Source organism: Thermobia domestica, chromosome 11 (assembly GCF_964235325.1).
Source record: "Thermobia domestica chromosome 11, izTheDome1.hap1.1, whole genome shotgun sequence".
In the NCBI taxonomy this organism is placed as follows: domain Eukaryota; kingdom Metazoa; phylum Arthropoda; class Insecta; order Zygentoma; family Lepismatidae; genus Thermobia; species Thermobia domestica.
Genome location: NC_137464.1, coordinates 78,458,817 through 78,472,646, shown reverse-complemented (window position 1 = coordinate 78,472,646; position 13,830 = coordinate 78,458,817). Strand labels below are relative to the sequence as shown.

General features: G+C 32.2%; 1 protein-coding gene across 1 annotated transcript in view; it reads left to right on the top strand.

Moving 5' to 3' along the window:
• Positions 1–12,756, top strand: part of LOC145664203 (adipocyte plasma membrane-associated protein Hemomucin-like) — a 75,597-nt gene extending 62,841 nt beyond the window's left edge. The window contains exon 8 of the mRNA XM_081730647.1: positions 3,193–12,756. Coding sequence (XP_081586773.1) covers positions 3,193–3,477 — 285 coding nt within the window. The 3' untranslated portion in view covers positions 3,478–12,756. The remainder of the gene's footprint in view (positions 1–3,192) is intronic.
• The last annotated feature ends 1,074 nt before the right edge of the window (positions 12,757–13,830 follow it).

Below are 13,830 nucleotides of genomic sequence, written 5' to 3'. Positions count from 1 at the left end.
CCCGTAGGTGCGCCCTTTAATCAAATTGACATTAAAAACTCAGCTTAGAGGTAGGTACTCCAAAATTAATTCCAAACAGTTCAGCCATTTTCCTGTGATTAAGTCACAGGCAAACCCATGTCGATTTCAAATAACTATTTTAGAAAATTTCTTCCCCCTTAAAACTAAAATTTTCTAAAACGTTAAGACACATTAAAAATTAAAGCCCCTTATTTTTAATGAAGGGTCAGTATACCGAGTTTTATCTTCGTAACTTGACAGGTTCGTGAAACATAGATATAAATTTTGAATTTCGTCTATCATCTTAGAAAACACTCTTTAATCAAAATAACATTATATAAACTTAGGTCAGGTAGATACTAACTTTGTTCTAAAATTAATTTCAAACTATTACCATTTCTCCGTGATGTGATCACAAACAACAGGTGAGTTCTCTCGTGGCTATATGATAGCGTACGCACCTTCGGCGTGGGAGGTAGCGGTTCGATTGCCGGCCGAAGCTTATATGGTTCAGATCCCAGATTAAGCGGTAGGGACCGTCCACGTGCCATACAACCTCAGTGCTGAAGGGGACGATAAATCACCTACCAAACCAACCAACAAAGAAATAAGAGGCAACATTGCTATCAATATGAAGAAAGAAATTATAGAAATTGAGCCTTCCTCTTTAAAACTTTAATGAGGATTTTAGTACAAATGCATAGGCTCATGTAAACTTCAGGAGGGTCCGGGCCCCCTCGGTCCCCCAGGATCGGTGTCCATGATTGAGCCCCTTTTCTTTCGGGAGATCTGAATGCCCTTGAATGTTGATGTATTTTGAGATTTTTAATATTATTGACTGACCCAATGTGTAATATGTTTGCATACCATGTGTTACGAGTGAAAATCAGTGACGGCGCCAGCTTTCATTTTTTTGGGGTGAGGGCAAAGATGCTTTTGGGGGTAGCTTTTTTATATACTGAAAATAATAGCTTTTTATATTACTTAAGCTATATTGCGATACAACATGTCTCGGGGCAGTTGGGAGATAGACATAGCCACCATGGGGACGCTCTTTCCTTCTCTAATGTCGTCACTGATAAAATGTTCGTACATGAATCATGACTTACTAACAGATTTCCTTTATCAGAATGCTCTGTGAAGTTTGGAAACAAAGTTTTTTCTTTACATTACTTACACTGATATCCCAGACATTTCAATAACAAGTAGTTTTGTGTAGTGGCGTGCACAAGGGTATTTCGGGGTTTTAACCCCTCCTTGAGTAGGAAGATATGCAAAAATAAACATTTTGGAACACAGAATCGATTACAAAAGTTGCTTCTTGATATCTTTTACCGTTTTTACTCTATGCAGGATGTCTCCCTATCAGTTACGAAAGTCCCGAAATCTGAAAATGGTCATGAAAGTCAAGAAAATGTCACGAACTTTAGCTTTTGGGTCACGATTTTTTTTTAACTGTACAAATATAAGTATAGGCTGGAAAATTTTGTTCTATAAAACGTCAAAATTCACTACCAAAAATTTCTGTGGTCAGCTTTAAACGCTACCAAATCGCAAGCAAAGCATGCTTCTAATGCATGCATGAAAATTCGGCCTAATTCGCACCCAAATTCGCTCTTGAGAAATGTTACGAAATTTTAAGGTTTGGTAAAGAAAATGTCACGAAGAAGTCACGAAATTTCATTTTGAAATTTTAGTAGACACCTTGCTAAAGAAATTAATATTGAAACCGGAAATAATAGTAAATTTGAACAGCTTTAGGTTTTTGTAGAATGTTGTGAATAGTTATATCCTGTCTTAAGATGCTGAATCGTTAAATTAAAAAAAAAAAAAAAAGCATCTGTTACCATTTTCATTCTATGACGATAAACGTTGAAACCTGAAGTAATAGTAATAATTTTTAACCACTTTTGTTTTTTTTTTTGTAGAATGTGGGCGGTCATGTTATGTTGTCTTCAGACGCTGAATCGTTTGCAAATACCGCGTCTTGCTGTCTGTTACCACTTTTGTTGTAGCGATAAACGTTGAGACAGGAAATACCTAATTTTAACCACTTGTCGTTTGAATAGAGTTTCAACCGAGGAGATGAAACCTATTCTTGCGAGGCTGAATCGATTGCAGAAAACCACGTCTTGATATGATTTGCCATTTTTGCTGTACGGAAATCAGTATTGATACCGGAGGTAATATTAAATTTGAGCTACTTCCGGTTTCAGTAGTGTGTTATGAATAGTCATTAAATTTGAGCTACTTCCGGTTTCGGTAGTGTGTTATGAATAGTCATGCATGATACGTTGCGACGTTGAATCGTTTACCAAACGATATGTATATTTATTGTATGTTCGATCCCATTTGGATTTTGCTAGTTTAATCTGGAACCGCAATCTTACTAGAATCACTCAAGCTCTGGAGTCAGTCCAGATTTCTTTCTTGGCTTGGTTAAAATATAAATTTAAATTGTACAATATGACTAATAGGGAGATTCTTGCTAAACTGGATTTACTAGTTCTTGAAGTTCGGCGAAATTTAAGGTGAATCAAATTTATTCATGATATAATACATGCTAGAGTGAATTTAATTGAATATTTATATATCAAAGTTCCCCTGTATAAGTCTAGGGTTTACCGTTCCATATTATGTAATAATCAATTGGTTGGTTCTCCACTATTTACTAATGTTGACAATATAAATAAAAAATCTCTTAAAATTGATCTTTGATCCGAATTTTACAATACTCAAAAAACAATATTTGGAATGTTTTATTTAATAAATATACAAAATTCACCATGGTTTGGTATATTGTCTATTGAATTTTCTTTGTTTTTCTTTTACCTACATTGTTTATATTTGTCCATGTGTATTATTATAAATCTTTTTCTAATTTGCTTATTTTTATTACGTTCAATATATTTAAATTCTTAATAATGCATCCTGTTTAATTTAGTAGTTATTGAATTGAGGTTATGTTGTAATTTTATTTTATAATTTAGTTTGTATCAAACTTATGTGTAAAATTTTTATTTACTTTTTCTTTGTATTTGGTCGTGATGACTTGATGTATTTTTAATTTCTTCTTGTTTTGTTTGTATTTTTCTCGTAATATTTTATTGTATATTATTGTATATATGACCATTTTGGCCTCGGCTGTGGTCTTTATGATCTACAATAAATATATTATTATTATTATTTCAGTTGGGACATTTTGAGTCTGTAACGCCGATAACCCCTAAACATGTGATAGTTGTTGAAATCGATGCCTCTGGACGAATAATAGATACGCTGCATAACACCGATAACACACTATCTGGCATTAGCGAACTGGTAGAATTTGATGGCCATTATTACTTAGGCTCACCTTACAATAATTACCTTGGTAGAGTGAAACAAAGAGGAAAGAGCAGCCAATCAAGTGGTGCGGGAAAAACTGCAAAACAAGCACAGGCTAATCAGAAGACTGCGTCTAAAGCTGAATTGTAATCGAACATTTTTATGGAAGTAATTTCATATATCATTCACTGCTGAAAATTATGATCAGGGTAATGTATTTTATCTTAATGTAAAAACGAATCAAAATTTATATATGAAAGGTGGAGAGACGTAGCATTTCAATATATGTAAGTATACTTATATTCTTATAGTGTTTCCTTATACCTTTCTTGTACGACTTTGCTCAAAAGAAATGAACTGCCTTTGAGCCTGCTCTGATTTTACTGAAATGCGTTTGTTCTTTTACGTTATTTGATCCATTATATTCCGTTAGTACCGAAAACAATTCTACATATCGATATTCATTATTCAAAATATGTTTAAAAATAGCAAAATAAGATTATGAACACGTCAGATAAGAGAAAACTTTTTTTTTTTCTTTCTTAAAGTTAAGTTTCGCAAAGCCAGGATTTTTGTAAAGAAGTTTTCTAAAAATAGGTATACAGTCTTCTGAACGTGAGTATATAAAATGAAACACAACACATTTGTACATTTTTATGTGCTTTTATGAAGAACGTTACATAAGGGCAGTTGTGAGTAAAACAAGTTTTGACGAAGTACTTGTTCAAACTTCTGTAGTCGTTATCTCAGTAGTATTACATATAATGCGTGTGATGTTACGTGATGATATTGAAGTTTGTTAAAAAAGAAAAATAATAATTTAACAACCAAAGAGAATTTTGAAGTAAATTTCAGAAAATGCATATACACTGAATTACTAATGAAATAAACGTATAAAATATATAGTGTTACATATTCGTTTGTATAAATTTAAAAAAAAAAAAGAAAAAATCTAGAGAAGCATATAGGCAAAAAGAAGTAACAGAAACATGACAGCTGTACTTAACGTTTTTGATTTGATATGTGTTGTAGTATATTTGGTAAACTAGTATTACAATCTTAATTTGAATGTGTAATTTGTAAGTAGCTTAATCATCTTTTCGAAGAAAATTAAAGTTATGGATGCTTTTGAACAGAAAATACATAATTATTGAGTTAACTATATTTTTAAAGATTAGAAGGGTTTTAATTTAAAGCACTGTCTTCCATGCAATATGATCGTAGCATAGATACATCTGTATTTTTCGGTTATCATGATTGCCAGAATGAATTGTGATTTCGTTGTGTGTATCCAAGTGCTTTTGAAAACACAAGTGTGTTAGAAAATACATATACAGTCAAGTTTGTTTGTTTATTTATATTAACGAGTTTATTATTTGAAACCAACTATGGAAGTTCCTAGCAAATTCCATTACTTAGCCTTTTTGTTATGCTTGTAGATAGTGTGTGCGTTGTTTTTGTATAAAATACGTATAAGCAAGCAGAAATTAAATCAAAAAATGTATACGAAACAGACTTCGATGGTTAATAGGTTCAAATACAAGAATCTATAAATATTTTTTTTTCCATTTATTTATAGGTACTATTTTTGATATATGAAATGAGAATACTATGAGTAGCGTGGTAACTGAACAGGGAAGAAAAGGATATATTTCATTTGTTAAGTTCTGCCATGTGTGATTCACTCTTACTTTCATGTAGCTGATTGAGAAGTGAAAAAAAAAAAAAAAAAAAAAAAAAAAAAAACTACAGTACCAAAACCAGCGTAATAGTATGGCTGTTAAAAGCATAGATTTAATAATAGTATTGATGTTTCGTACTTAACAGGAGATCTAGACTCTTTTCTCCATGATTTTAATTGATTAAATTCTCCCAAAATCCTCAACAAATAATGGAAAATTGTTTGCTGAATAACACTCATCCCTTATAGATAGTCATCTGATCCTGTTTGCTGTTCTGGATTTGTTTACTGTTTTTTTAAAATGCTGTCCTGACACACTACATGTGAGAATACATAAAGTAATGTGATGATTATTTTTATAATTCGTATAGTTGCCATTTTAGCACATCTACACACCCTTTCCGTGTATACATACAGTATGATCCTTTATTTGAAGTGAATAATCTGATGTTCAGTACATTATTTTTAAATCTGTATTTTTGATTCCATGTATTTAGTTTTTCTTTGTTTAATTACTGTAAAACGAAAGGAAATTTTAAAATTTGCTTGAAGGACATTGTGTCCTAGATCTTGGAAGGTTCTTCAAAGAAGTAAGTGGACAATTTCCTGAGATTTTTAATTCAATTGAGAAATATACTTTGAAGAAGTTATGAGGTAACAATGTGATATCGATGTGTTTCTAACGTGAGACCAATATTCCTACCTTGCCACGTCATAACACTTTGGAATTCTAGAATGCTGCGCTCACTAAATTTTAATGCTTCCTGTTAGCTTTTGGAATTATTATAAAAGAGGACGTGATTTTCTGAGACTTTAAAATTATATATTTATGAAGAAAAAATTAATCAACAAAGTAGGGAGATGTGTAAGAGAACTTGATCTAACGTGACTGTGCAATATATTGTTTATACATATATGTTTGTGTAGTAAGTGGATTTGGTTATTTGTTTTAAGCTGTTGTTTTGTTAGCATAATTTTGTGTTAAAGTTGTTTTTTGTAACTTTTATTATTGTTATTATTACTATAGTGTATTTTCATATGTATAATGGCTATGGTATATTATAAGGCAAAATATTCAATATGTTAATCTTAGTAAATCGTGGTATTAGAAGTTGACCATGAAGAGATTAAAGATATAGTTTCATAGTGTGTTCATTGTAGGCAGATTTTGTATAAACATTTAAGCATTTAACTACTAAATAGTAAAGGCTTAAGTTAGGAATGAAATCTGGTAGTCAAGAATTTTCCTTATCGAAACCATTGAGTCTACTGGTATGAAATAGAACATGACAAGTAAGTTAAAGTTCACTTGGTGGACATAGTTCAATAAACGAAAACTAAATTACTACTTAGCTGCGCTTAGTTTATATTTCCAACAATATTTCGGTGACCGTGTAACCATCCGCTGCTCTTGCTGAGATAGGGGGCACGGTGGCTTAGTGGTGGTGCACTTACCTCTGGTGCGTGGAATCCCTTGTTCGATCCCCGACCAAGTAAATTTGTAGCGCACAATATCATGGACGTGTCCGTGTTTTTTTGGGGGGAGTACTCCCGTTTCGTCCCACATTATCATTCCAGCAATTATTCCATCACCAGTCACTTGCCCTAATCATCCGTCTCCCTTAGTCTAAAGGGCGTAATTGTGGAACGTTAAACTTAAAGATTTTTGCTCTTGCTGAGATTTTAGTTGAATCCAAAATATTCACATATCGTTATATATTAAAAAAAAAAAAAAAAAAAAAAAAAAAAAGCACTCCTTTAGCTTATGTGGTCTAATACCGTGGAGTTAATCGTTGACACTGAAGAAATATATATTCCTAAAAACTTTAAAAAATAATCTGGACAGATATACATGATGTTTTGTTAAGTGAAGCCCTGAATCTCTTTTATTGTTAGATTTCGTTTCATAAGCGTTAGTGTTCCTATACCATAGCTCCATGTAATTAAAACAAAATGCCCCATTTTAATTGTTTACGTGGTAATTTTCATAACAAAGTAGACTCGTAAATAATTTGTCATTGTCACTATTGATATACGCCCGAGAAAATAAATCGAGCGCAGGTAAGTAAGAATATGACAAACTTGATTATTTTAAAATCTTTCCGCACTAGATATGGAATTAATATAGCTTATTTGGATAAAATAATGAACATGAATGATCCAGTGGTCCACAGAAACTGAGCATCTGTTAGCCTGTTTTTTTTTATATGTAGTTGTAGTTAAAACTATTCAGTTTGTAGTCATTGATAAATAGGTTTACATAACGAACAACTGTCTTTCCTTTAATGAATCTTTTTAATCGAAACTAGTTTTCTAAACAACGGTATTCCATTTGGTCTTCTTCTATTCTTGCTTTTGAAGCTATTTTGGTGTGATGATGAAATATTTTTGTAAACCATAGGCCTGATATTTCCTGATACTTCACTCATAATCAAAGAACATTCTCTGAGATGCAGACAAGAAAGAAAAATAATTTTAGAAAGTCAGGGAAGAAGAGGCGTAGCAGCAGGTTGTAGTTGGAAAATGGCAGGCTCGGCCATCAAACTAGAGGCGGTATAATGAATGGCATATTGTCCAGTTATTATTTTAGTTTTCCCTTCAGATGTCCCGAGGCATGTGTTCAATATACTGTTGTCTCTTTTCTTCAGATTGCATAATCTCTTATATAGTACAGTGTTCGACGTTAGTGGTTTTCACAACAATATTTGCTTTGTCATTCTCTGAACTTCAAAAGGAAGTGCCATTTACGTTTCTGTGGGCATTGGCCATTCTCATGTCTTCCATTTGTTTTTAACTAGTATCTTACAACTTCGATTGAGTACTGTATATTTACATTCTAATAAGAAATTGTAGAACATAAACTCGAGGTTGGTTGTTTATGGTATATTCAAAAATAAAGTTCACTTAAATTTTTAAGACTTAAAAACATTTGGAGGTTGGAATGGAATTATGTTAAAGCCACTTCGTAAGTTGAGTATACTCAGAGCTCAAAGAAGATTAACATTATATATATTTTCTATTTAAGTTTGCACAATCGTACTGTGAAATATAAGAGAAAGTTGGAAGTTTCTTTATAAAGGAAATATATAAATGCTTTAGATTTTCGTGTTTTTCAAGAGAACTAAGACAATCAAACAAAGAATACTATTAACTTTGATATTTATTGTGTGCTAGAGTTACGCAAAACGTGGTATTTCCTTTAAGGTATTTTGATTTGTATTAATAACTGATTGTAATGTTTGAAGTACTTTAATGTCTTTAATATTAACATAGCATAATATCAACAGCAGCTATCAAAATATGCCAAAAAAAGAAAAAGACTTGAAAGGTGGAGTCCTTTGTCATGCAGACACTAACTGTTTATTGCTAAGAATACTTTCTTGCCATTTATGTGACCATATTGTAGCACAAAAACAATTCGAGAATACTGGATATGTAGTTTCATGTTATTAAGTCGCAGTAAACATTAAACTTGTTAATATTTTTTCCATAGCATTGTGCAAAATATCAAAATACGAAGTAACACGTGTTCTTAAATTGTTTCTGAATTTGTATTGAGATAAATCATGTAGTTTTACGGTACTGTATGCTTTAAGGTTATTCCTTAAAAAGCACACATATGATATATATAGCTTTTTCATATATATTATATGCTTCTCTCATGATTATATTTTTATAATCTTTTCAGTCGTGACAATCATATGCGTGCCTTTCTTTGCTTTTGACGTTACTTTTGTAGTAAGTAAAGCGATATGTATATATAGCTCTTTAAATGCAATAATAGTAGGTGAATTAATTAATGAAAACGTAACTTTCTTCCGCTTTTTGTATACGCATTTAATGCTGATACTGTGATATAAGTTTAATATTTCAAATGTTGATTTCGTAAATATTTTATTTCACAAAAAATAAATTCCTGCTTAGGAGAGAACAAGAGGGAATTCAACTACTGTGGATTAAGAGCTTCCATTTAACATGCACCATGCACACTTTTCATTCTACAGCGCTTGCACAAATAATCTAATTTCGTTCATGTGTGTTAAATGTAATTGGCATAGAGTATTGAAACATATATGAAAAGGAAAACTCACCAAATCTCAGCTGCAATTATTACAAGTGCTTGACATGCCCTTTTTAGTCACACGGCACACGTTTACATGATAGTCGCTTATTCATAGTCGCTTTGATCCGATTCTTAAGTCAACAAGATTAGATGGCAGGGGTGGTTTCAGCATCACTTTGTATACTGTTCATTGTGGTATACGAAACTCTCTGCCTGCCTTTACAGTCAATTTGCAGGGACTTCGCACATACACTTCTGTTACGCAATCAGCGGTTTCGTCGGAAACATAAGGGTTCTCAGGATTTCTTCTTATAGAGACATGCAGTTATAAATCTGGAATACGAATCACATATTGTGCTTCACTTGGTGTTTGCGTATCAAATCGTGTACAGAAATGCCTTTGGACAGTAATTATTGATCTAGTTAGACGGAACTCACGGAAGCATCTGGACGCTTTCTCCTGTCACCAATATTTTTCACAGATATCTATCTGGTGGTCAAACTGATGTACTAAGGCTTCTAAGAATGCAGGGCTCATAGCGAGTCACTTTTTTAACTAAAAGTTACTTTTTTTTTCAAGTTGGTCACTAAAAGTTACTTTTTTCAAATTTGTCACTAAAAGTTTTTTTTTAAGGTAATGTGACTTTTTCGTGTGATTTATGTTTTGCATTGGCAGCTCTAAGAAAAATATAAAAATAAATGAAAAAAGGCAGAAACTTGTTACTCATTACTCTTCTGAAAGCTTCGGTACTTGCTGCCACATGTGAAACAGTCAGCTTTATTCTCAGCTTTTATTCTTTCTAAAGCACAGTGGATGGTTGGTGGATGCATAAGCTCTCAAGTGGGGTTGAGATCCCTTCTGTGTCTATTCTTACTTCTTTTATAATAGGCTTTTAGTTTTCTCTCGTAATAGTTAACGCTCAAGGTTGGTGTGTGTGGTTCATCATGTTCGTCTTGTGTTATGCTTCTTGTATGGTCTTTTTAAGAGTAGGTGAGGAATTTAAATATTTCACGGCTTTGAGAATTGTCAATGCTAAGTTAAATATAATGTCTGGGATGAAGAAATTCGGAAATAGGCCAGAATTGGTTCTACTTACTCAGAAGCTTCTTACATCTGCTAAGTCTGCTTATCGTACCTACAAAGCATACTTAGAAAACCTAAGAAAGGAGGAAGCTCAAAAAGAAGTAAAGAAGAAAAGATGAAACAAAACAACAGAGAGGTGATGGAGAAATCGACAAAGGAGAAAAGGGGCATGATGAGAGTTTGAACATTTTTTGGTCACCACTTCATGTGCTTTGGTCACTTTATGGTCACTTTTTCGTGTTCTTTTGGTCACTTTTCAACTATTTACAAGAGACCAGACTGCTGTGAGCCCTGAGAATATCAGAAATGAATCTGTAATTTTTTTCATGCTATGTTAAGACTCTACGGTTTATAATTTTAACACAAAATCCGGACGAAATCAGAGATATCATTTGTGCTAGCTCGTATATCTCGAGCCTATGAAGTTCACCGGAAAAATGGCACCATAGTTCAATATAATCGACAGACGTATTGATGCAACTGTATCGATGGAAGCTTCATGGCATACTAGAGTTATAATGTATTATGTTAATAATCGAAAACTCCATAAGGAAATTGATTATTAATATAATACAGCTTTAATGCTTTTCATAAAACTTCCATCGATATAGCCACATTAACATACCTGTTATATATATATATATATATATATATATATATATATATATATATATATATATATATATATATATATATATATAGAGAGAGAGAGAGAGAGAGAGAGAGAGAGAGAGAGAGAGATAAATAAATAATAAACAGTGTTCATGACTTATTTTCAATCGAAGTTCTTAATTCATACTAGTTGTATCCACCTTTGCTTTCCCTTAAAGTACTACTGCGTTGTTCAAATATTCGTAGACATTGTGAAGTATTTTCATTTACAATAGGTTATGGAAAGAAAACGAGATCCCCACTGTAACAACAGAACTATAGTAGTTGCTCGTGCACACCACCGTCCCGCGAAAATGTTCCAAATTTCTATACTAATATAACAAAATGCTTGTTGATATTATATTTTCTAATGTCCTTTATAAACAATCTTCATTGGAATTGAAATCTAGGAAGAAAATTTAGTGTCCCGCTATTATGTATATAACGAACTAATTGGGATTTCAATTTTAACAAAAGTAGAACAATGCGTTAATAAAGTACCGTAGTTGATATTTTTACTATAATAATTGTAATACGTTTACAAACAGGAGTCCTAGAGTGACCAGCATGTCAATCCCAAACTGTGATTTCCATAGCGTCCGTGTATTTTCATAATTTTCGTTCCTATAATCCTTTCATTCGTGATGACGTAATTACCAGTCTTTTTTAGCCTTTGCCTCATGTGATTATATTGTTATCATTTGTGATCTTATTTTGATAGTTCCTTGTATATTCTTAATTTTTTTTAAAAAAAAAAGAAAGAAGTTATTGAGGTATTTGGGACCAAGAAAATTTATTGTAAATTCCTGTTCTGTAAAACGATATTTCTCATATTGTTATTCTATCATGTAATGTCAAGAATACTAGACTAGTATGTAAATCCACCATTTTTATTCGTAAAAATTATATGTAATGGTCAAAAGTAATTTACTATTAGATATATAAGTTAGGCTGTTGTAAGACACAGGGTTGGGATCGCTTTATGTTCACATTTCATAATAGTCTCGTTACTCAAAAGATACGTTACATTCCAAATAAACAAACAACGACTAATCACATTTCTACGTAAAGTTTACAAGTGATCTCTATAATTGCATTGAAGTTAGAAATCTGCGAAGATTAAGAACGAAATGAAACTACAAAGTTCCTTAATATAGTAAATACTTTAATTATAAATATGTGTGTGCTTATAAACTGTATGTGTTGGAGGTTATTTTTTCCTATTAGGTGTACGTCTACAACAGACTCATACTTTTCTCCAGACACAGAGAAAAAAATATTTAATAAAATCTCTAAAGATAAGTTGTCCTACGTCCGTATTAACATTTGACCATTTCATTGAAATGTTATTCTTAAGATATTTCTTCTCAGTTAGCGAAGTTGCACAGCTGATGAAGCCTCAACGATTGAGACTAAATATAGTGGAGAAACAAATTAATCTCTATGGAATAAAGCATTGTTATTCAAAATATTAGTATTAAAATATGTAATTATATGAATTACTGGCGCCATGTAGTAATTATAATGGCCGTATATAATTTATACAAAATGATTTTCTTTTCTAATATAATGCATTTCGAGCTTTGAATTTTGTAGAAACAGACTAGTCTCCACAATAAAGATTACAAAGTCTTGTGATTATTCTTGAAATTCTGTGATTAATTTTGTATAGTTACAAACGAAAGAAAAGTTTTATTTTATTTGATACTGATTGTTATCCATCGAAATCGTGAAACTATTTTTATTATATCCTTGATTTTTTTGAACATGACTGTACTTTTGAGATTCTACTGTCACTCCATGTTATGTGGTTTTAGTGAGAGTATTTTATTTTATATCAGTTAAGATAGAGCCAATTCATGTTTGATTGTTGTTTTTTGTTGTATCGTTCCAAATGTATCAATATTTGTATTATTGTATGTTGAAAATAAAGTGGAATGGTTAGATTAATTATTATTATTATTATTTGTACTGAAATAAAATATCATGACATTATCTTCCTTTTTAAAAGCTTTCAGTTTAAAGCAGTAAGTGGATTATTTTAGAGTAATATGGTATTTATAATAAGCACCACAAACAGACTTAGAAAATTTGTCTTTGATGTAATCTATCTGTGGTTAAGGATACATTTTTGTAAATAGATTGAATATTTTTTTATTGTAATTTATTATTTTCACTTTGTGTGTGTGTGTGTGAGAGAGAGAGAGAGAGAGAGAGAGAGTGAGTGAGTGAGTGAGTGAGTGAAGCAGAGTAGCTATTAATGGCATGATTCATCGGTGAAAGGATGAAGTGGTGTAACTTGAAAACAGGATTTTGAGTTATGACCAGCATCCGTCCTTATTTAACATACTTTATCATCCTTAAAAATCTCACGGTTAAATTTCTTATATTAACGAAGATATGAACTTTCTGAAATTGGAGTATCTTGAAATTAGTAATACGGTATAACTTTACACGAGACATTTTAAATCGCTCTCGAGTCAAATTATAAAATTCAAATATGCCATTTCGACCCTTTACTAACTAAATGATCAAAACTGAATATCGGATCTTTCGCCATCGAACATGTAGCTACTCGATTTAAGAATTGGATCAGTTGGGAACTAACACTAAGAACGACAATATATTCTTCACAATTCGGATAAGTAAGGTTACACACTAAATAAAGGATGTTTGAGGTAAATGTGGCCAATACACAAGATTTTTAGGGTCGCTTCAACTCGGTGATTAGTATGCGAAGACGTCTGCCGTTTCCCCAAAATAGGTTTAATAGAATGTAATTTATTTTCATTGGTCTGATTCCAATTCGCTTGTCAGTGAGAGCGCATTCGTTGGACAAAATAGCTATGGAGGACGAAACACAGAAGAGAGTGCTCCAGTCAATACAACCTGTCAACGCAGCGCGATCAGCACGCTTATTTTCCTGAATACCATGTTCCGGCACCCAGCAGCAGTGACGACGCGAGCTTTAATTTATTAGAGGGGAAGGGAAAGAAATTTTGGGGCCCATAGCATTAGCATAGC